A 22,185-nucleotide genomic window follows, 5' to 3' on the forward strand; every position below is an offset into this window, starting at 1 on the left:
GTGAAGATGAGTGCATAATTTGTTCCATTATGTTTTTAAATATTGTTTATAAATTCATATGAGGTCATTGTACTAACTTTTCTGTATTTTAGAACACAAGATAGGAATTATATACAGGCTTCAAAATATGAATAACTTCAGGGGGCTATATATATATTTCTTCTTTTAATTGCAATTTTTAGAGTGTTGTAGCACAGCATGGTACTGTATATCATATTGTTACTAAAAACCATTGGTTGAATTGCCCTATCATGATGATATAATGCAAATTGGATTAAACAGAAGTCATCTAAAATTAATAAATGAAACATTTAATTTGATCATGCCTTGAGTATAATTTGGGGAATCACCACCTTGCTACTAAAACACTGTCTTTTGCAAACCAGCATAAATCCGAGTACAGCACACTTCCCTGTTATTCATGAGATGGATGTGAAAACAGCCATGAGTAAAAGCGCAGTATTTTTATCACTGTCTGTCAAAACACTGCTGCTTATGTAAATATATGCCCCATACCCAGTATTCAGGATTCTTGAACATGTGAAGCAATTGTTCTATGTCTCATCTATTGAGAGGATAAAAAGACAGTGGGGACTAGTGTTTAAAAGAGAGGACTGGGTGCCTCAGCTCTTAGGTTGTACAGCTAGCTCTGCCACCAGTACAAAGGTGTAACACAGGGAAGACAATCACCTTTCCTCAGTTTTCCCATCTTCAATACTAATATAATACTTACACGGGTGCTGTGAGGCTACATTAGTTTGCAAAGTGCATTGAGATCCTCAGATGGGAGGCACTATATCATCATCATCATCATAATCATCATACTGTGCATTCATATAATACCTTCCATTTGAGGTTCATAAATGAGTGAAGTCTCACAACATCCTGACCTGAGATGATGATTATCTCAATTTTACAGCTGGGGAAACAGACAAAGATTAATGCCAACATTTTCAAATTTGGATGCCTAAAGACAGCACCTAAATCCATATTTAGGAAGCTAAATAAAAAGGTTCAGAGGTGCTGAGTCAACTTAAGTGCCTGGGCCAGTGTCACACAGGAACCAGAACCCATATCTCCTGACTCCCAGTCCATTGTTTTTAACACAATCTTCTTTCCCATCTGTGCAAAGCAGTATCATTATTATAAAGCTAGTCTGGGAAAATGGTCTGATTTCCAGATCTGAAGAACATTTAAGACATACCATCTCTATCCAAAATTCCCATATGACATTATTTTTTTACTGCAGAATCTTCAAACTATCCATTATTGTATAATAAGGAAGTCCCAGGATCTCTGCGTTAGCATCATGCCATTCTTTCTTTAAAGTTACAATGTTGATTTATGCTTTCTGAAATTAAGATAATTACATTTCAGATTCACTTTCTTTAAAGCAAGAGCAAGGAAGACAAGACATTTTATATAGTTTACGAGGCCGGATAATTATTCATAAGACTTCCAGGACTTTTAGAGTAAAATCTGTGGCAATCCCAGGGCACAACAGAGAAGAAACAGGCAAATGATGTTTTTTTAAAATAATAATTGTTAGTTCCTGCAGATCAATTTTAATCTGCAGATCTTCTTTACAAAGGAAGAGATGTACCATGACCCCCATTTCACAGAAGTGGGGTGAATTGACCGAAGTCACACAGCAGGTTAATGCAGAGCTAGGCACGGAACCCACATGTGACTCCTATCCACCCATACTTCCTCACACTGGCCTTTCTAGTAGCTGTAATTTCACAATGTACTTATGCATTTTAAGATTTTATTGTCTCATGAAACTTCATGAGGGCTAATAAAATCATTCTTATCTTCTAATTATATGACAAGATTGTACATAATTGAATGGCTTGTCACCTGCATTTAGCTCTTGACAAGTCGAATACAAGCCTGCTCGGTGTGGCAAATGAGACCCGTGTACTAGTTCTGCTTTTCCTTCAGATCTGCCAAAAAGAGCTCTGATGTTCTGAAATATGCCAGGCAGCACTCACTAAACCCTCCAACCTCAAGAGAAAGCATTCTCAATTAGAAATACATTATGATTGTCACAGCTAAGCAATTTCTTAGAGACTAAAGGGATTTTTAGTGATTTCATGGCATAAAAAAAGCAGTCAATGTAACACAAAAAAATTAAAATTCCAACTGAGATGTTATGCAGTAAGTGAAAAGATTTAGCTGTCCAGTCATACGACTAAGAATAACCTTGCAAAGGATGCAGTGAAACTAAGATATGTGCTTCTCAATAGCAAGGAGCAGGTTTGTCACAAAAAGTGTTTTTCCAGGCCCATGTACACAGTTATAAGAACATTTGTAAGTAGCACAATGAAAAACAGCAGCACTCAAGATTAAATTGGGTTCTGAGAGTTTTCTTCCTGCGGCAGCCAGTCAGAAATTCTGCTAATGGGCAACTTACGCAGAACAGATTATGTCATTTTGATAATGCTTCCTTTTGGCTTTACACACGCCAGTGTTTCTGGCAAATAGCAGAAAACCTGAATGCATTTCCAGCCTGTCTCTACAACCTCCGATAAGATCAGCATCACAAGACAGAGGGGAAAATAAAAAGATACGAGCCCATGATACAGTGTTTAATCAATTATTACATCAGTACTGAGTCTTGTGTAGCAACAATCAACTCTGTTCATGAATTTACATGCGTATTGCCAGTGATTTGTTTCATTCACACAGATGTATAGATGGGTAATCACATCAGCAGACACAAACATTAGTAAGCAAAAGGGCATTTATTTTTAAACACTATTACATTTGCCAACTATTATTTAAAAAGGAAGACCATATTATATTAGTTCAAAACTATCCTGTTAAGCATGTATATTTAAACTCTAATTTTACAAACACGTAATGAAATAATTTTTATTTTACAAATAGCTATTTTAATAAGTATTATGAAAAACATGTTTTAAAAATAATTGCCAAAATCTCCCTCTTTAAATATACACCCGCCCCCCTTGCTATTCTGAAGATTTCTTCCTTGGAAGCCAAAAAATATCTAAGTCACACGGAGTCCTCATCAAACCCTACTGAGAGCAGTAGTGATATAAAAAGGTAAAAGCACTGTACAAAGTACGCAAGTACAGCATTTATAGGTTTTAATACTGTACATGCTTGCATTTGTTTTTAAAATGTTTTATAAAAACTCCTATTTTAAAACAAAAAATTGAATGTCCTTCCCTGGCTGGGGAAAATATACGAGCCATTGTAATCCTATCTTGTTATTAAAACGTTATGGTTTTCCAGGGTGATGGGGCAGACATTGTGGTGAGAATTTTTATCCTCTTTATTGGATGCCATATATTAAGGTTTTCCTAGCAGTCGATGCTTCTCTCACAGAAGTCGATGGAAGTTTTACCACTGACTTAAATGGAAGCGGGACCGTATTCCAAGTTTTCTTTGGCATGTCATTTTGCAGTGCCTCTTAATCGCAGTTTCCTCCAATCCATGATGCAAAATTAATACACAGCCTTTAATACAATAACAAGAAAAACCAAATCTGGAGCAATTTGAAATTAACATGGATAACTGTAGGGGATTGTTTTAAATATTTACTGGTAAATTCACTGAAAAACTCAGAGTATTTATTTTAGCCAAAAGTGATTTAATGTAATGAAGGGATACAATCTTCAAACCAAGCACTGGTGTATTCTGTATGTTTTCCACCAAAATTTAATCTGTTTACTTCCCTGTAGTGTGTGTGGGTTTATTCCTTTGTGGCTTCCTTTATAGTCTCTTCTGGCATTTCTTCTGGAATGAGCTTTTCAAAAAGGTGCGGTACCCAGGGTCATCCACGTATTCATTCTTAAACCGGGAACTCAGTACTCTCTGTCTCTTCTTTTCTCCCTGGATAATATCTGCTCCATAAAATGTGTCTTCAAATCTCATGTCGGAGGCTGTCGACTAAAAACAGACATTAATTACCTCTTCAGTTTCACAGAGGAAATCACATTCTGACTCCCTCCAGAGCAGGCACATGAAAGCACAGACACCTTTGGTTTAGACAAACTGAAGACAATTTTAGGGGCTAACCCAGAGAATTACATCGTTCTGAAGTCATCAGTGCTTCAGAACTTGCAGTTTTATGATAGTGTTTCTAGGAAAATCCATTCATGTTAAATAAATGTTGAACTTATTTTTTTAAACTCACTTTGCAGTGTTTAGTTCCACATATTTGTGGGGTTTCTTAGAATTCATTTGACTGACTCTAGCTGTTGGATTTCATTGTGTCAAAAGATCACAGAAATGAGAGATGGGAAAGATCGTATTGGGTTCAGTTCATCCATCTGCCAGCGTAGGTTTCTTCCCAACAGTAATGTATATTATCTAGCATTTTATCCAGTCTAGTTTTAAATGTAAGGGACTGTATGATGCCGACTATTAAAAAGGTGCACTGTACAATTGCATGGCTTGAGTGGAAAGAGAGTCATGAGTTCAGCTGGTGCTGGAAAATGTAAAAAAAAAAAAATGAGGGCAAAAACTGAAACGGCAAATGTTTAGCTATTGAAAAAATAATGACAGTGACAAATGACAGGAATTTTAGGGCCCACTGCTGAAGCCAGTAGCAAAACTCCCATGAACGTCAATGGCATGGGATCAAACCCTTTAAGATGAAGAGATCATCATATATCCCTAGCTGTTTAACAGAAAGGGTGGAACCAACATTATAAACCTTGGGACTAGTCCTGCAAAGAGTTGAGTAACCTCTGACTTGAGGGTACTCAGATGAGTTCCAACTGAGTTCCATTGACTTGTACATCGAAGATGCACTCAGCACCTTGAGTACTGGGCTGTATGTTTGTGAAGCCCAAGTTAACAACAGGGAAATCGCATCAGACTTTCCACTGCGGGGAAAATTGCACTTCTCATCAATAGCAAGCATTTTGTTTCTGGAGTTTGTTTATTTAATAGTCTAAATTTCACGTTTTAAAATAATACCCAATTCCACTAAGAAGTTAATGGTGTCACATGCAAAAGTAAAATATTGATCTATAAAAATGCCACTATTTTAAAAGAATAGCAAAAACCAGCCACATCTATATTGTTGTTCTTAGTCAAGTGCAACAATAAAACAGATTTACAGTATGTCTAGTTAATTCTAAACTCCTGTTACATATACTCTATAAAACAACAGGAGGCAATGGGGCCTTTTCTGAATATAATGAAAAACAACCAATTGTACTCACCCAGGTGGCTTGTTTGTTATTTTTTTCGAGAACCATCTATCTTAAGCCTTAGCACACTGAAGGACGAGTGTACTCCTCTGAAGTAAACTGGCCCTGAGGTGTGAACGTCTAGAATATTTGACTTCTGAACATCCCTGGCAGAAGGAGCTCTGCTCCTCCCCATTCTTATTGCCTTCTTGCTCCCCTCTTGCTCTCCTGAGTGAGATAAGCCACCTTCCTGGAAAAGCACTTTATAGTAAAGAGACAACCTCATCCTTCTCTTCCTCTCCCCAGCTGCCAGTCCCAGCTCCCCTCTCAGACATGGTGCCAGCTTCATGTCACTTCTTAGTCCAACTGCACCTTCCAATACGTGCCATGCACATGCTTCAGGCTGCGGCTGAGAACTGGCAACATGGAGAAGCAGCTCATGTCAGGTGGGCATGCTGAGGAAGCAGTGGAGGCGAATATAAGGTCAGGATTTGCTTCTCCAAAGAATCCTGACCTGTCTCCATCTTCCAGCTGCAAGAAACCCTCCCTCAGCCCCACCCCAGAGCCTCCTGCCTGATTGCCCCAACCTCACTTAAATAGACATTCTCCAGATGGCCCCCACCTCTCATCCCCTGGGAATCACCTAGTTTCCATATGGTTAATCTCATACAATGCATGAGAGAGTAGGGACAAGTACACATCTTATTAGCAATAAGAAACACACAGTGCTGCTGTTCTCATTTACAGATATGTTCACATTATCTTTAAATACAATATGAATATTTTATTCATTAGCTGTCAAATTTAAATATTATAAGATTTTTTTAGTCTGTATGCTTCCATTTTACACGTTAAAAAATGACTAACAGTTAACCGGCAGTGTATGATTTTGAGTGGACTGTTGAGAAACAGAGCAGTGTGTGTTAGATGCAAATGAGATGAAGAACATGGCGTCTCTCAGTCTGAGTATTTGACCCTCTGAGTAACTGATATAGGACCGTACAACATTTAAAATTCATGCCAAACTTCGGTAATACAAACCTTCTCTCTCCTCCAATACCTGTCTGTTGGAATGCAGCATGTCTTAGTCTTAAAGGAGTTCTGTTCTTATGGTGTTGTGTGCATTTTACATACGGTACCGTGTTGGAATAACTGATTGCTGCATACCAGCTGGAATTTATGCAAGAGCTGGGAAAGTATTTGAGAGCTTGGAGTCCAATTAAAAACCCACTGTAGTCAATGGGAGTCCTGCCATTGACTTTAATGGGATTTGGATCAGGTTCTTTGTTGTTTTTGGTTAAATTTGTGCTTTTAGAATTATAAACTTTGAGAACTTGGAAAATGTACATAAAGAGCATATATTTGATAAGGGTATGGAAAGAACAGTTCATCTGCCAACACAAGATGTTCTTACTTAATCCTTCATGCTCTGACAGATGTTCTACCAAGATGTCCCTGTCAGCAGTCAAGATGTGTGTTTGATTACAGTATTTGGCTGTATTAACAGAACAGTAAACCAGTCTGACTGGCCAGTGCACACTTTTGCTACTTGTAGGAATTTGGATAGCTACACTAGCACTGACTCTTCACAAAAATCCTTGTGAAGTATAAAGGACTAATTCAGAATAAAGTCACAGCTCGGTTTAAAGTCCTTTAGAGTAAATTAATATTAGAACATTTGTATTTGTAAATACTTACGAAACGGGCTTTCACTCGTTTAGGCAGCTCTTCATCTAACGTGTAGATCTCTTCTCTCTTCATTGCTATCTGAGAACCATCTTCAAACTCAACCTAATTTGACACATGGGAATTTTAGAAAAATATAAGCTCATTGTTTGCAATCCTCAGGCACTCTCCAACAATAGACAGATTATCTACAGAGAGATCAAACATTTGAGTTAAATAGTCATCTCTTGTTATTTTTAGGAAGGAGAATAAAGAACCACCCCCCAAGAAACACTGTGAAGAGTTAAGAATTATAGCCAGAAAATAATTACCAGTTAGGCTATGTCTACACTCATGCGTAGCCCTGGGTACTTGTCCGTGCACTGACAGTACATGTATCCCATACCCCTGCTGAGTGTCCAGATACAATGTGCTGAGCATGGGTATATGACATGTATATATACCCCACGCCCACACTGTCCTTTTCAGTACGATAGCGCTGCCATTCCAGTGGCAGTATCAGAGTCCTTTGTGTCCAAGGAGACACTCTGAGAACTGCCTTGTTGTGTGTTGCTGGTACTGTATGCCGCATTTTGCGATGGCAGCTCTCAATTATGTCTCCCTTCTGCCTAACTGCATTGAAGAAATGCAGCAAGTCCATGATGATGTAATTCTGCTCCTGCGACAAATGTTCATGTGGTCCAGTACTGGATGGAATGCGTCCAGAAAAATTTGAGACACTGAAAATGGCTGACCAAGAGGGCATATGAAAATCCACTGGGGTTGCAAGGAAAAGATGTGTTGAATGCTGGGATTGCCATGGCATGGCCATAGGTGGACTGTTGCTTCTGGTCCCGGAGAACCACAATCGTGTGGTGGAACCACCTCATCTTGGAAAGCTGGAATGATGACCTGTGGCTGCAGAAGTCATATTATGGAAGCAGACCTTCATGGAGTTGTGCAAGCAGCTTGCACCAATCCTCTAGCACCAGATCACTTGTTCTCAGAAACTCATAGCAGTACAGAAGCAGGTGGTTATTGCCCTTTGGAAGCTGGCAACATCTGACAGCTATTGGTCAGTTACAACCCAGTTGGGGTTGGGAAGTCAACTGTCAGAGTGGTGGTAGTACAGGTTTGCCACAATACCAATACTGGAATCTACTCGGGTGTGGTTGCCATATCCAAAGTCCCTTAAATTGTAGCAGGATATCAGAAGATGGGGTTTCCGAATGGTGCAGGGGCCATCGATAGAACACACATCCCAGTACTTTGCCCACTGAAAGGGGAGAGTGAATATGTGAACCAAAAACTTTACTATTCACTTGTTCTCCAAGACTCAGTGGACCACCAAAGTCAGTTTATGAGACTAATGTTGGACATATGGGGAAAGGTCCATGACGCCAGGGTGCTCCGGAGGTCAGGATTGTACAGCGGGGGGGAGGGGGAGAGAGAAGGGATTTTATTCCCCAGAAATGCCATGGCTCTGCAGTTTCTGTTCCCATAGTTATGCTGAGGGACCCTGCATAGGCACTCCTAACTTGGCTCGTGAAGCTCTTTCCAACATCACTGACCCAAGAAAAAGGGAATTAATCTATAGCCTGAGTAGCTGCAGTATGGTAGGGGAATGCCTTTGGGAATCTGACAGCTCATTGGCAATGCCTGCAAACACAACTGAATGCCAAGGTAGCCAACACAGTTTGCATTATCATGGCATGCTGTACCTTGCACAATGTATGCGAGGCTAAAAGAGAATACTCCCAGAGCTACTGGGCACAGGACAGATCTGGTTTACAAAGCCTGTACAGGCAGCTAGATCCCACCCAGGTGCACACTGCTCATGGTTCCCAGGTGGCAATGGAAATTTGTGATGCTATTTTCTCGTACATTGTGGAGCAGCGTAGAGCCAGAAAGTGACCTGGGAAAGTGCCGAGGGACACTATTTTGACGCTATTGTACTGCTGAAAAAGCTCAATAGATCATTGCTACATGATTGTCCAGCGACATACTTCAGTGAGTTTCGATCCCCTATAGCCAATGGTAATGTCATAACTGAAAGCAGACAACTTTGTGTGCCCTCACCCAGTTAACACCTCTGGCTGTGGTTTTGTGCTGTGGAGAACATATAGGCACTATATCGCCATCCTTGAGCAACGCTGTTGTTGCATGTTAACAACTCGCTTTCAGGCTGCTTTATGGGAAGTAATTAAGGATTGTTAAAGTAATTTAAAAACAGTCCTGTAAGATTTTGGGATGGGCTTCACACATTCCTTCCTCACAGTGTTTTCTGACATCCTTGCTCACAGCACTTATCAGGTGCTATGCGTGAGTATTTCTGTGCTGCAAGCGGTGACTATTTGGTGAGGTTGAGAGAAGAGGGGTTGTAAAAGCACGGTTCAGTGTCAGATATCTATACTGTTAATTTACTTTTGTTTCCTTTGTCTGTATTGTCAATTAAGTCATTAACAAAGCCATAAGGACGGTTCAGTTAACTTCTTTTCTGTTTTTCATTCTGGTGCTTTGGACAGCAACAGTTACTTCACAGTTTAGTTCACTGTAATGAACCTTTTTTTTTTTCTTTTTTAACACTAGGAAATTCATGACTGGGGGCTGAAGGTGACGTGGGAGGGACAGAATTCATTGCATTTCTTTGGCATGAGACATTTTGCAGAAATCACAGTCACCTGTCATGAATCCTGCTGACCCATCCCTAACATGGACAATGTCACATTGATCATACTCAGAAAGCGAGCTGCACACACAAGTGAAGTGAATGGTAACTTTTATTTACAAACGTACATCAAACAAAGGACTAAAACAGTTTGTAACAGAGACAAATTAACAAAAATAAAAATAGTACAATTCCCTGAAACTGGGCAAACATTAGTGTTTGTGGACATGTCGTCTTGCCCTTCCCCTCCCCGAGAAGAGGGGAAAAGACTGTGGAATATTGCGCGGGTGGGCAAACAGAGAGGTATCCTGAATGGGGATAAACAAAGACTGGCTATAGGGACTGGATTGGGCTTATTGTTCCTCACTAGCAGGCTTTGGGGGGGGTCCCCTGTGCAGAGTTTTGGGTGCTGACAGAGTCTGGTGTGCCAGGTATCCAGCATGCTCCTCCCCGGCAGAGGTGGTGGTGGAGTTCGCTACCTCAGGAGCAGCCTGGACAACAGCTGGAGGAAGAGGAGAAGCGGCAGGAGGAGGACGTGCTGCCTGTTCTGGAGGGAAGCAGAAGCCCAGTGGCGGACAGGCCCCAAAAGTATTCTGCCACCAGCTGTACTAGGGACTGCATGAGTGAATGGTCCCATTCCCTATGGGCATGCTCCCACTCCATGAACCGGTTCATGAATGACTCCTCCTGCCTAAGACCCCAATCCTCCCTAGCCCTAAGGAACTCTACTGCTCCTGACTTCTCCTGTCAATGCCAGCAAGCATGGTCCTTCTCCATTTGCCTCTGCTATCTCTGCGGTGCTCTTTCTGCCCACCTGGCAGAACAGGTTCCCTGCCAGCATCAGGAATGTCCTGACAAGTCAAAGGCAAGACTAGCGTTATATTTCATTTCTCCTTCGCAGGAACCTAAGGAACCCCCACGCCCCCCACACACACATCTCGCAAGGTAACTGTGCTTCCAAAAGCCACAATATTGATACATTTTAGCATCCCAGAAATGCTACTGTTATAGCCTCCTTCCTTCTGACTACTTTTGCTTCCCAGAAGGCAGGAGCTGAGGGTAAAAACAGCAAGATACCCTGCAGTACTGCTATGAAAATGTTGCACTGTAGTGCATCAAGGGGTCAGTTGCAGTGTGGTTTGAGTCCTTTCAGGATTTACATTACTAGTTACCTATATCTTCTTTAAAGGCTGGCCATCATTTGGAGAACATGGCAGTATTCAAGGTACCAGAATGGAGAAGAGAAGTGGTTTTCCAGATCTGTGGAAACACCCAGCCACCTATGCCAGAGAGATGTTTCTGCTGATGATGACCCCCTACATTGCTGAGTGGAGAGGACAGGTGAGCTAGGAAGGTGGACCAAGCACATTTGCCCTGCCATAAAACCTGAAGAACCAGCTTGAATTTCTGCTACACCAAAAATCTGTGGAATTATGCTTATAAAACTTGAAGGCAATTCAAAGGAAATTGACTGTATTCTCAGCTAGCAGATGGAGTGGTCCTGCTTTGAGCAGGGGGTTGGACTAGATGACCTCCTGAGATCCCTTCCAACCCTGATAATCTATGATTCTATGGATCTCCCATAAAAAAGGAACGGAGAACCACCAAAAATATCCATCCAGCCCCTAACTCCCTATGCATTGCCAGAAAGTCTGGCCCGTGTCCAGCGAGCAACACTGAAAGGGACTGGAAAACAGAGAGTAGCACTATAAATGTATACTCTTCTCCAAACTTTTGGATTAACACCAAAAGCCAGTCACTAAGGGACACAGCATTGTGTCTGTGGAACTGCTGGAGGGAATACTTCACTCACCCCCACTTCTCCCAGCTTCTGCAGAGTGGCTCAGCATGGAGAGGGACCACTCACCAGGGACTGGGAATGGTAATAAACATTTGCAATGGTCACAAGGAGAAAGGACCACTTTGATTTCCCCATTCTCTTCCCAGACATAAGCGGGCCCACACCCCAGACACCATCCACACCCACACCCCTTCCACGTGGCTCCCATTTGCAGGGAGAGGGTAGTTTGGGATCTTTGAGCAAACATAAATGTCATAATATTGTTCTTTCCCAACCTGGGTCCCTTCATAAACTTGCACCCTTCCTCCGTCCCTTCCTTTCCCTCTGGTCTACGTATCCCGGCCTATTGCTATTCAGAGTCCTGGATGAGAAATGCACAGACACAGGGGCACAGTGACTGCTTAATAATAATTTGCTAAAGCTTCCATTACATGCTTTATAATGGTTCATAGGATTTAAATTAATAATTGATTTACAGCTGTGTCTTGCTTGGGGACCATGTAGGGGTGGAGTGGGGAGGAGGTGTGGGGGTCGGCATCAGGCATGTATTACTAGGGCAAGAGGGGCTATTTACAAGGAATGCGGGGGTGTACTGTAACTTACCAGCCTTGGATTCCAGTTCCTGTGATGGCTTAGGGTCCTCCTCAAGGGGGACTTCCTCAACCAGGTCCATCGGGTAGAGGTGTTGACTACTGTGCTCCTCTTTCTCCAGGTCTCCCTCCAGGACTTCCTCTGAGGCCCCTGCTGCCTCCTCACCCTGCCCCTCATCAGTGTCCCATCATATGATGAAGCCAGTGGGTGAGGATAGAATCATGAGTCACTTCAGGCTTGATACAGCCTTGGAGAGCCCCTACTCCAGCTCATCGTAGTATGGGCATGTGTCATGTTCCTCTCCTACAGCAAAAGTTGGAGTCCTTCACACTCTGGTACAGGAGCCTGAGGTGCTCCATGTGCTCCCAGCACAGGAATGGGGTCCAGTAAATGCCTGCCTCCTTCAGCCTCCGTAAAATCTCCTGGTAAAGGCATATGTTCCTGCCAGTATGCGTTAAATTGTGGAGGACGGCATGGTCTGACCACATATTAATCAGTACGTGGGTGTGCTTCAGAGACCAGAGGCAGCTCTTGGAACATGATCTGTGATCACCAGTGCTGATCAATCCAGTTCACAGGAGAACTGATCTTAAATGCTCAGCACAAGTTGCTATTACCTATATACATTTGGGTAAGGGTCAGACGGCAAAAGGATCAATGCATTGTGGGAATGGCCTTGGAGGACTATCGATACTCATGACCTGTTGCATGCACTTTACCCCCATCGACACTGTACTGTAGAACAAGTACAGGGCCGTGGCACAAGGGAGGCATGAATATGCCCACACCCTTCAGGCATGCCAGCTGTCTCACACTATTCTGTCCTTCCGGAACATGCTTCAGGGCTTCAGATGGGGACAATAAGGGAGTCATGACACAACAATGTACATCTCACCAGGCACGGTCACAAGCATAGACACACAGCTGTAGATTAACATGCAAAAGGACCGCACTACCACCACTGAAATTTGTATATAAAAGTACAAATGTATTCGATTAGGAATGCTAAAGAATACCAACACATACAACATCACTTTATCACACATTAAGATGTCATTATGTTGTTTATGTTTGCTTCTAATTTCCCAAGTGGTATAAATTAATTTCACCATGCTATGTTTCAAGGTTGTGGAAGACCACGTCAAAAGACAGGAGGTATGAGTGACACTAAGGGAAATGCCAGTTAACAGAATTATATTGAATCTGATGGAATTTCTTTAAAATGCTCTGTTCAGAAGATGAAAAGCTTTATCATGCTTAGGTTTAGATTTAATCCAACATGAACCCCTTTAGCAGAAAATGAGAAAGGAAATGTAGCTAGGTGCAGGGAATGCTAAAATCCTCAGCCTTCAAACCACTTATGCTTTTTGAGACGCTTCCGCCCTCCTCCCCCACCACCACCATCCATCCCTGGAATCCTTCACCTATAAGAGATGAATGTCTGCTACTATCTACAACTGTACTTTGAGTTCCTGCAGAAACTTTAATTTAAAACTAGTTTTCAGAAAACTTACACAGGGCCCAATCCTGCAAGCTCATATGGCTTCAATGGAACTACCTGAATAACAGCTATATGCAGGAGTCAGGGTTGCAGGATTAGGCATAAATGATGTGAAAATATACACTGAAATACATATACTTCTAAAAGAACCTTGACAAGAAGCACAATTAGCACAATGCACGTACAAAAATATAGGGTTTGCTGGTTCACATTAAAATGTTGCCCTGTAGGTTTCAAATCAAAACATTCAAACAAACGGAATCTCTCAGATTAATTGTGCACAGTTGAAAAGCTTTCCAGGACTGTCCTAGAGTACATACAGTAGCAACAGCCAAGATACAGAGCTGTGAACTATTAAAATCCTTAAGAGAAGTAATTTTAACTCCATCATAAAGGACCTGGGCCACATCCTGGTATGCCACTGAACTGCACAAAGCCCAGGTTAGAGGATGGGGTGCAAAGATGTCTTACAGTGCATCTTCACACTCCCTGATCCTACTGCTAACATGTGCAGGACTGGTCTCCATGCATGTTAGAGCAGCTTGAAGCCTGCTTGAATTTAACCCATGCTGTAAATAGTGACAAGGAATCAAAAATATACCCAATGATCAGTATGGTGTTGGGGCTTTGCTATCACTGCCCATGCCCCTGCCCCCTTTGGCAATGCCTCTTTTGCCAAGCCACTATGGTAGCACAGAGGAGAGAGGTGTATGGTCTACATTCACTGTAGCCCACCAAAGAATCACTCTGATGTTGGGGTGATTTTCCCTGGCTCTGTTAAATGGGCTTTAGGAGCAGATTACATTGGTAGTGTGGCACTGAGCAGCCATACCACACAAGAGAATCTAAACCCCATATGCCCAGTTTGAGGTATGGAGGATCTAGCCCAGCAGTTCTCAACCAGGGGTACACGCAACCCTGGGGCTACGCAGAGGTCTTCCAGGGGGTACATCAACTCATCTAGATATTTGTTTAGTTTTACAACAGGCTACATAAAAAGCACTAGTGAAGTCAGTGCAAACTAAAATTTCATACAGCCAATGACTTGTTTATATTGCTCTCTGTACTGTACACCGAAGTATAAGTACGATATTTATATTCCAGTTGATTTATTTTATAATGATAGGGTAAAAATGAGAAAGTCAGCAATTTTCCAGTAATAGCGTACTATGACACTTTTGTATTTTTATGTCTGATTTTGTAAGCAAATAGTTTTGAAGTGAGGTGAAACTTGGGGGTGTGGAAGACAAATCAGATGTCTGAAAGGGGTACAGCAGTCTGGAAAGGTTGAGAGCCACTGATCTAGCTGTTCAACTGCCATAAACATTAATTGGAGTTTCTTACTTCTACGCTAGCATGGTGCACTAGAAATGCACCCAGATGTTGCTAAGGACTAACATTAATAAGGGTTTCCTCCAAGTCTTTCAGTGGTGTAATTATTTACACAGAATGTCAGACTACTGCTAAATCCAAATTTTAACCAGGCTGCAGATGCTGAATTTCAAACGAGTCATTCTGTCAAGTATGGTATATTTTATTTTGTATTCCCTGTAAATGCAGATATTCATCACAGAGAATAAGGGCTCCTACTACATATGGGCAACCAAAGATATATATTATGCATTCAGACAGTGGGATAAAAATGAAAAACTGCACTTGCTCTCTCCATGTGGTTTTCTTGTATGAGGATATCATAAATTAATGGTGTAAATGAAATTGCCAGAAAGCATTTAATTGGATAATTTAGTCATCTACAGAAAGTTACAAATGGTTACTATGAAGGAACGTACAAACGAAAACTGACCAAGATGCCAAACACTGAAGTGGCAGATTTGTAGAGTGGCACTTAAAAATACATACTTGATTTTGCATGCACAATTACAACTAGGATTCATGCCGGATAACTGGGCTTGGATATATCCTGTGCGATACTGACACAGATGTTTGTGCACATGGTCATGGTTACTGCATGCCCAGCTCTCATTGCTCCCTGTGCAAATTCCACATGAATGTGAGAGAATTTTCACACATGAATTCCTTTATCAGAGTAAAATAGATTTGTTGAAGTTTTATCTGACCATATAGCTTTGTTCCAGCACACACACAGCCCTTTCTAGTCTCTCCTTTTGTAGAGAGTTGTTGGTCTAGTTATGTGTCTAAGAGGCACAACACAGGAAGAGTAACTCACATCACAACACAGGAAGAAGAGAGGCAAAGGTGGCTTTAAACCACCTTTGCACCCTCTCAATCCTGGGCTGTCCTTAGCTTAATCTAGGGCTTGTCTACATTACCCCCTGAATCGATGGGCAGTGATCGATCCAACGGGGGTCGATTTATCGTGTCTAGACTAGACACAATAAATCGACCGCCAAGCACTCTCCCGTCGACTCCAGTACTCCACCGGAGCGAGAGGTGCAGGCAGAGTTGACAGGGGAGCAGCAGCAGTTGACCCACTGCACTGAAGACACCGAGGTGAGTAGATCTAAGTACATCAACTTCAGCTACGGTATTCACATAGCTGAAGTTGCATAACTTAGATTGATTTCCCACCCCCTACCATTGTAGACCAGACCTTAGACAGCCCTGGTGGGAGGGGAGAGATGTTACAACAGTATCCCCAGGCTGCTCTCTGGGCTGCAGCACTTCCCAGAATCTCTACAGTGCTACATGCTGTGATCTGGCCTCCACACACTCCTCCTCACCTTTTTATATATATAAAAAGGTCCTCTGTGCCAGGGCTTGCTAGGGGGTCCTTTTGGCTGTTTCCATAGTTCCTGTGCCAGGGGCATTTCCCACAGCTAGATACGGGGCACTGAGACCCCCTTTACGCTGCTCCTGTCCTTTTACTCAATATAAAAAGTCCAAAGTGGGGCTGCGGGTTTCACCTGGACTCTAATTCTGACTGACTTACTATGTGGTCTTGGAAAGATTACTTAACCTCTCTCTGCCTCAGTTTCTGCTCCTGTGAAAAAGACGATAGTACGGCTCACCTTACTTACCTCACAGGGTTGTCATGAGCATAGTTTTTTTGTAAAACACTTTGAAGATGAATAATGCTATAAAACAATAATCCTTAAAATTTTATATAGAACTTACATTCAAAGCATATGCAGATATTAAATGTAAGGGAGGCAGTAAGGCGTAGAGTTCAGCCTAAGGGACCAGACATCTGGAGACCTGAGTTTGATTCCCAAGTCTGCCACAGACTTGCAACATGACATAGCAAGTCACTTATCCATGGATAAATTAATACACAGAGAGGGTATTATAGTACCTATCCACTTTTGTAAAACAATTTGAGATTGGCAGATGGAAAGAGTTATTTAAGTGAAAAGATTTATATATATACACAAATGTATATAAATACCAAATATGTGTATCTCTCTATCTAAATAACAAATAGTTATATTCTCATTCTTCCCAAAGTGGTGGTGTTATTGTGGTTGTTTTATTGTAGTTTCTACCATGCACTTGGGTACTCAACGCTGCTGACTGATTTTTTCTCAGAGACATGCACTTTTGAAAACAAACAATTATTCTGTCTCTGAAATCGGGACTGAGCTCTTTAGTCTTGTCCACAGTACTGAGTTCTCCTTTCTCTCTAAAGTTTATAACATGCCTTAATGTACGTTAGTTAATATAAGATTGCCTCATTGAACAGCTGAAAATGTGTCTACTGAAACTATGTTTTTCATTGTCTTTTCTCTCATCCCTTTTTCTGAAACTTTGCTAGCTCATTAAAGTCAGGTGCCCAGATATACCATTAATTAAATGACTATGAATGCTTAATAAAAGCAAACAAACAACATAATATACTGAAGTCTTGTTTTATAGGATGTGGTCTATTGAATAACCCTGAGTTCCTATAAAATGATACACTCTATTCCTCTGGAATTTTAAAGTTACAGGATTGTACACAGCAATAATTAGCTACAGCAGCAGCTCAGCCATTGCAAACAATTGGGGACAGCTCTATTTGATAAGGTAAAGGCATTACTGTTTAAGAGTCAGTACTTAACTCATACCCTTGCCTTCCAGAACTTTAAAACTGTGGCATGGCCAGTCCAACTTTGATGTAGAATGGGTTATTTGTAATAAACACGAAGACATTTGAAAGAAAATTCCTAATATGCACATAATAAAAAATATGGGCACTCACCTGATACATGTGAGCTACATTTGCTCCCAGATATTTTGCCCCGTATAGTTTTCCATCAGGCCACTTCACTTGAACCACCTCTCCCTCTGCAGGGGGACCCAGCTTCCGGCAGTCTCTGCTCTATTTATAAACAAGGGATTGTTTCTCAAATCAGTGATTAAGCAATTCAATTTTGAAATTACCAGTAAGCTGCTTCTTACAACTTGATAATTAGAGGGGAGTTATTATCATGTGTGTTTCAAGCATTATAATCTTGCTAATGGGCCAACAAAACACACCGTTCGTCTTCGTGAGAAGGAACTAGTGACCAAAGAAACACTCCTAACAGTCTGATGTCATGATGTCAAAGCAATGTGTATGAATCAGATAGTTAGCAGCAGCGGTGCTACTTTTCCCCAATTTCATTTTTGTCACATAGTGAAGATGAGGTTTAACAAAGTGCAGCTACATATTTGCCAGAGGTCTGTGGAGGTTGGTTTTTTTACATACTTAAGCAATTTATATTTTGCTAACACCAATGCATTCCTGCTAGATGTTTACTGATTGCAATATACACATGACTGATCAAACTACAATGTCGAGAGCGTCAGCAGGTTCCTCGCTTAGCTGGTATATACATGCACAAAAAGAACTTAAAGGTTTACTGCCACCTTTGTATCACCTGAACTCTGGGCTTGGCTCCTGGTATAACATATGCTGGCTTTAAACCACTCACTCCGTAGGATGCTCTGCCAGGCCAGTATAGCCAGAGAGCAGAGCACACTATTCACACCCCGACCCACACTTCTACACTCGGAATTGGGTGAAGGACCAGAGAAGAGTCTTTATGTCAGCTCTATATTAGCTGAGGAAGCAATCTTTTGCAGGCACTTTTCCTCCAGGGCCGTCTCAGCCAGCTATCCACCCATGTAAAGCAGCCCACAGGTTCAAATTATGACTCAAGTCACAAATGAAAGTGGATTTAGTGGGAACACCCTAACCTGTACTCACTCCCTGTCAGTCAGCAAATTGTTCGGCATTAATGGCAGACCTAGAACTGGAATAGCAAGGCTGGTGCAAAATAGCATTGGGGTACACTGACAATTCTTTGTAGTTTGCCCAGCACCTAGTTGTTAGTCTAGTTACTGCAGTAATGCTTGCCAGACTGCAATAGCGTTTACATGGATAACAACTCATTTGACTCTTACCTGAATGTTATCTTATCACCAGGGCTGCTGATTAATTCCACTCAACTCATGCGCTTAACTCAAAAAAATGAACTGTGATTAAAAAAATTAATCGTGATTAATCAATCACATGGTTAAACAATAGAACACTCATTCAAAGATATTAAATATTTTGGATGTTTTTCTACATTTTCAAATATATTGATTTCTATTACAACACAGAATACAAAGTGTACAATGCTCACTTTATATTATTTTTTATTACAAATATTTGCACTGTAAAAATGAAAAAAGATAGTATTTTTCAATTCACCTCATACAGGTGTAGTGCAATCTCTTTATTGTGAAAGTGTAACTTACAAATGTAGATTTTTTTTGTTACATAACTGCACTCAAAAACAAAATAATGTAAAACTTTAGAACCTACAAGTCCTCTCAGTCCTACTTCTTGTTCAGCCAATTGCTAAGACAAACAAGTTTGTTGACATTTACGGGAGATACTGCTGACTGTTTCTTATTTACGTCACCTGAAAGTGAGAACAGGCGTTTGCATGACACTTTTGTAGCTGGCATTGCAAGGTATTTATGTGCCAGATATGCTAAACAGTAATATGCCCCTTCATGCCTTCGCCACCATTCCAGAGGACATGCTTCCATGCTGATGATACTTGTTAAAAAAATAATGCGTTAATTAAATTTGTAACTGAACTCCTTGGGGGAGAATTGTATGTATCCTGTTCTGTTTTACCTGCATTCTGCCATATATTTCATGTTATAGCAGTCTTGGATGATGAACCAGCACGTTCGTTTTAAGAACACTTTCACTGCAGATTTGACAGAACACAAAGAAGGTACCAATGCGAGATTTCTAAGGATAGATACAGCACTCGACCCAAGGTTTAAGAATCTGAAGTGCCTTCCAAAATCTGAGAGGGATGAGGAGTGGAGAATGCTTTCAGATGTCTTAAAAGAGCAACACTCCAATGCAGAAACTACAGAACCCAAATCACCAAAAAAGAAAATCAACCTTCTACTGGTGGCATCTGACTCATATGATGAAAATGAACATGCATCGGTCCGCTCTGCTTTAGATCGTTATCGAGCAGAACCCATCATCAGCATGCACGCATGTCTTCTGGAATGGTGGTTGAAGCATGAAGGGACATATGAATCTTTAGCGCATTTGGCACATAAATATCTTGCGATTCCGCCTACAACAGTGCCATGAGAACGCATGTTCTCACTTACAGGTGACATTGTAAACAAGATATGGGCAGCATTATCTCCTGCAAATTGTAACCAAACTTGTTACAATTTGCAATTGGCTGAAGCAGGACTTAGTGGACTTGTAGGTTCTAAAGTTTTACATTGTTTTATTTTTGACTGCAGTTATTTTTTGTACATAATTCTACATTGGTAAATTCAACTTTCATTATAAAGAGATTGCACTACAGTATTTGTACTAGGTGAATTGAAATATACTATTTCTTTTGTTTTTTACGGAGCAAATATTTGTAATAAAAAATAAATATAAAGTGAGTAGTGTAAACTTAGTATTCTGTGTTGTAATTGAAATATATATAAAAATGTAGAAACATCCAAAAATATTTAAATAAGTAGTATTCTATTATTGTTTAATCATGAGATTAATTTTTAAAATTGCTTGACAGCCCTATTTATCACCTATTATTTACATCCATGAGCTATAAACTTATTTTGTTGCTAGCCACATCTCCTAATCCCCAGATGCAGTCCACAAGTTTGATTCAACCCATGAGCCCAAGGAAGTGCAAACTGCATCCCACAGAGCTTGCTGAGGTAGCCGTGCTTCGGTGGGCAGAGATATCCTCACAGGAGGACAGATGGCAGTACAGCCACAGTACATCCCTTAGGAGCTCTCTCAGGGTGACAGCTTCAAACTCTGCTCAGTGTGGCACAGGAGCCAGGCTGGCGCAGTCTGATGAGATATGCTGAAAGATGTGTATCTTCTGATCCCAGTCCCTCACAGCTGGCTCCACCCACTTTCACAGTTGTGCTATCCAGTTGCAGGCCTCCCAGTATCAACAGGGTAGTAGGCAACCTTCCTTGGTACATTACCCTGCTCTTGGTCAAACTGAAGGTCCACAGCCTGGGTTCCAGCAGTGGAGTTACTGAGGCATCACATGTACCAGACTAGTTCAGGGATTCTTAAACTCATTAATTGCACGAACCACATCTTAAAGGAAACCCTCCAACAACCGCTTTTCCTCCCATTTATGATGGTGCTGAAAACACCAGGTACCATGCTTTTATTTTCCCTCCTTTACCTTTATTTATTTAGAGTTATAACATAAAAAGAAAAACAAAGCCTGCCTGTGTGTTTTGGACATAATTTTAAAACTACTATACAAAACCATCAGCTTGTCTAAAAAACAAATGATCTACTTGTGGTATCAGACCAAACAGTACCTCAGTGTAATTACAAATACTAGCCTTTATTGCTTTTCTTCCTCTCCACCTTCCAAAAGACAAGCTTGCAGCCTATAACTGCATAACATTCCTGGGATGAGGACCATAACTGCTAATATGGAAATTTAACAGAGGAAAGGATTTAATGTTTTTCAGTTACTTTTAGTCCAATTTACCAGCTAAAACTAAGGCGAGCCAGCTCTATGATCAACCAGCTGTCCAGAGACAATTAGCAAATGCTTTAAGGATTTCAATGGTCCAGGGCACAATTTCCAGGAACCGCTGTACTAGATATCCCGTATTCGATTCCACCATGGAGTTCTTTACTTCTGTCTATTCTATCACTGGTGCTTTTAATATAGTCTATTGAATTAACATACTGTATTATCTTACTATTGAAAAATTGATTCCCACATTTTCTTCAGGGGGAAAGGTTACACACATTTCTTAGACAGACCAAACTGGATACTGTTAATTTGAAACATCTAATCTGTCAGACGTATAATTAATAGCCAGGCACCAGAAAAATGGGATCCTTCTATCTCTCCCTGTACCAGATGTAATAATCTCCAGACTCAGTAATTTCTGGGTTTGAAGTGTAAATCACATGCATTTGCTCTAGAGTTTCATATATTCTGTGCAGTAAATGAAATTGTAACACAGCTCATCTTATGCCACATTAGTGGATCTAACCTGCTGGTACATAAAGCTCCAATCAGCTGTGGAATATCTGAGTCCAGCTGTTTATGGTATTATGAACATTCCTTTATTATCTTAAATCACAGAACTGCAAACATTTTCAAGTTTTGTGTGTGTGGCTGTATTAAGGTTAATCTAACTTGTTTTAGGCAGCATTCAATTTTGGGTTCATTAACTACTTTTCCAATAAGAGAAAATAGCAAGTAATACTTTAACAATAGATATCAGAACAATATTTACTGAAATATCATATTTGGCTCTGAATATAGTGACCAACAATAGAACTGCTTGTTCAAATGCTTGTGAGCCTGACTCTATA

General features: G+C 40.9%; 1 protein-coding gene across 3 annotated transcripts in view; it reads right to left on the reverse strand.

The window, feature by feature from the left end:
* Positions 1 to 3,598: 3,598 nt before the first annotated feature.
* KDM4C (lysine demethylase 4C) overlaps positions 3,599 to 22,185 on the reverse strand; it is a 415,762-nt gene continuing 397,175 nt past the window's right edge. For all 3 annotated transcript variants that reach the window (XM_039544302.1, XM_039544301.1, XM_039544303.1), the window contains 3 exons: positions 17,554 to 17,673; positions 6,867 to 6,959; positions 3,599 to 3,918 (listed from right to left, as the gene is read on the reverse strand). In XM_039544302.1, coding sequence (XP_039400236.1) covers positions 3,742 to 3,918; positions 6,867 to 6,959; positions 17,554 to 17,673 — 390 coding nt within the window. In that variant the 3' untranslated portion in view covers positions 3,599 to 3,741. The remainder of the gene's footprint in view (positions 3,919 to 6,866; positions 6,960 to 17,553; positions 17,674 to 22,185) is intronic.

Source organism: Mauremys reevesii, linkage group 6 (genome assembly GCF_016161935.1).
Source record: "Mauremys reevesii isolate NIE-2019 linkage group 6, ASM1616193v1, whole genome shotgun sequence".
Classification (NCBI taxonomy): domain Eukaryota; kingdom Metazoa; phylum Chordata; order Testudines; family Geoemydidae; genus Mauremys; species Mauremys reevesii.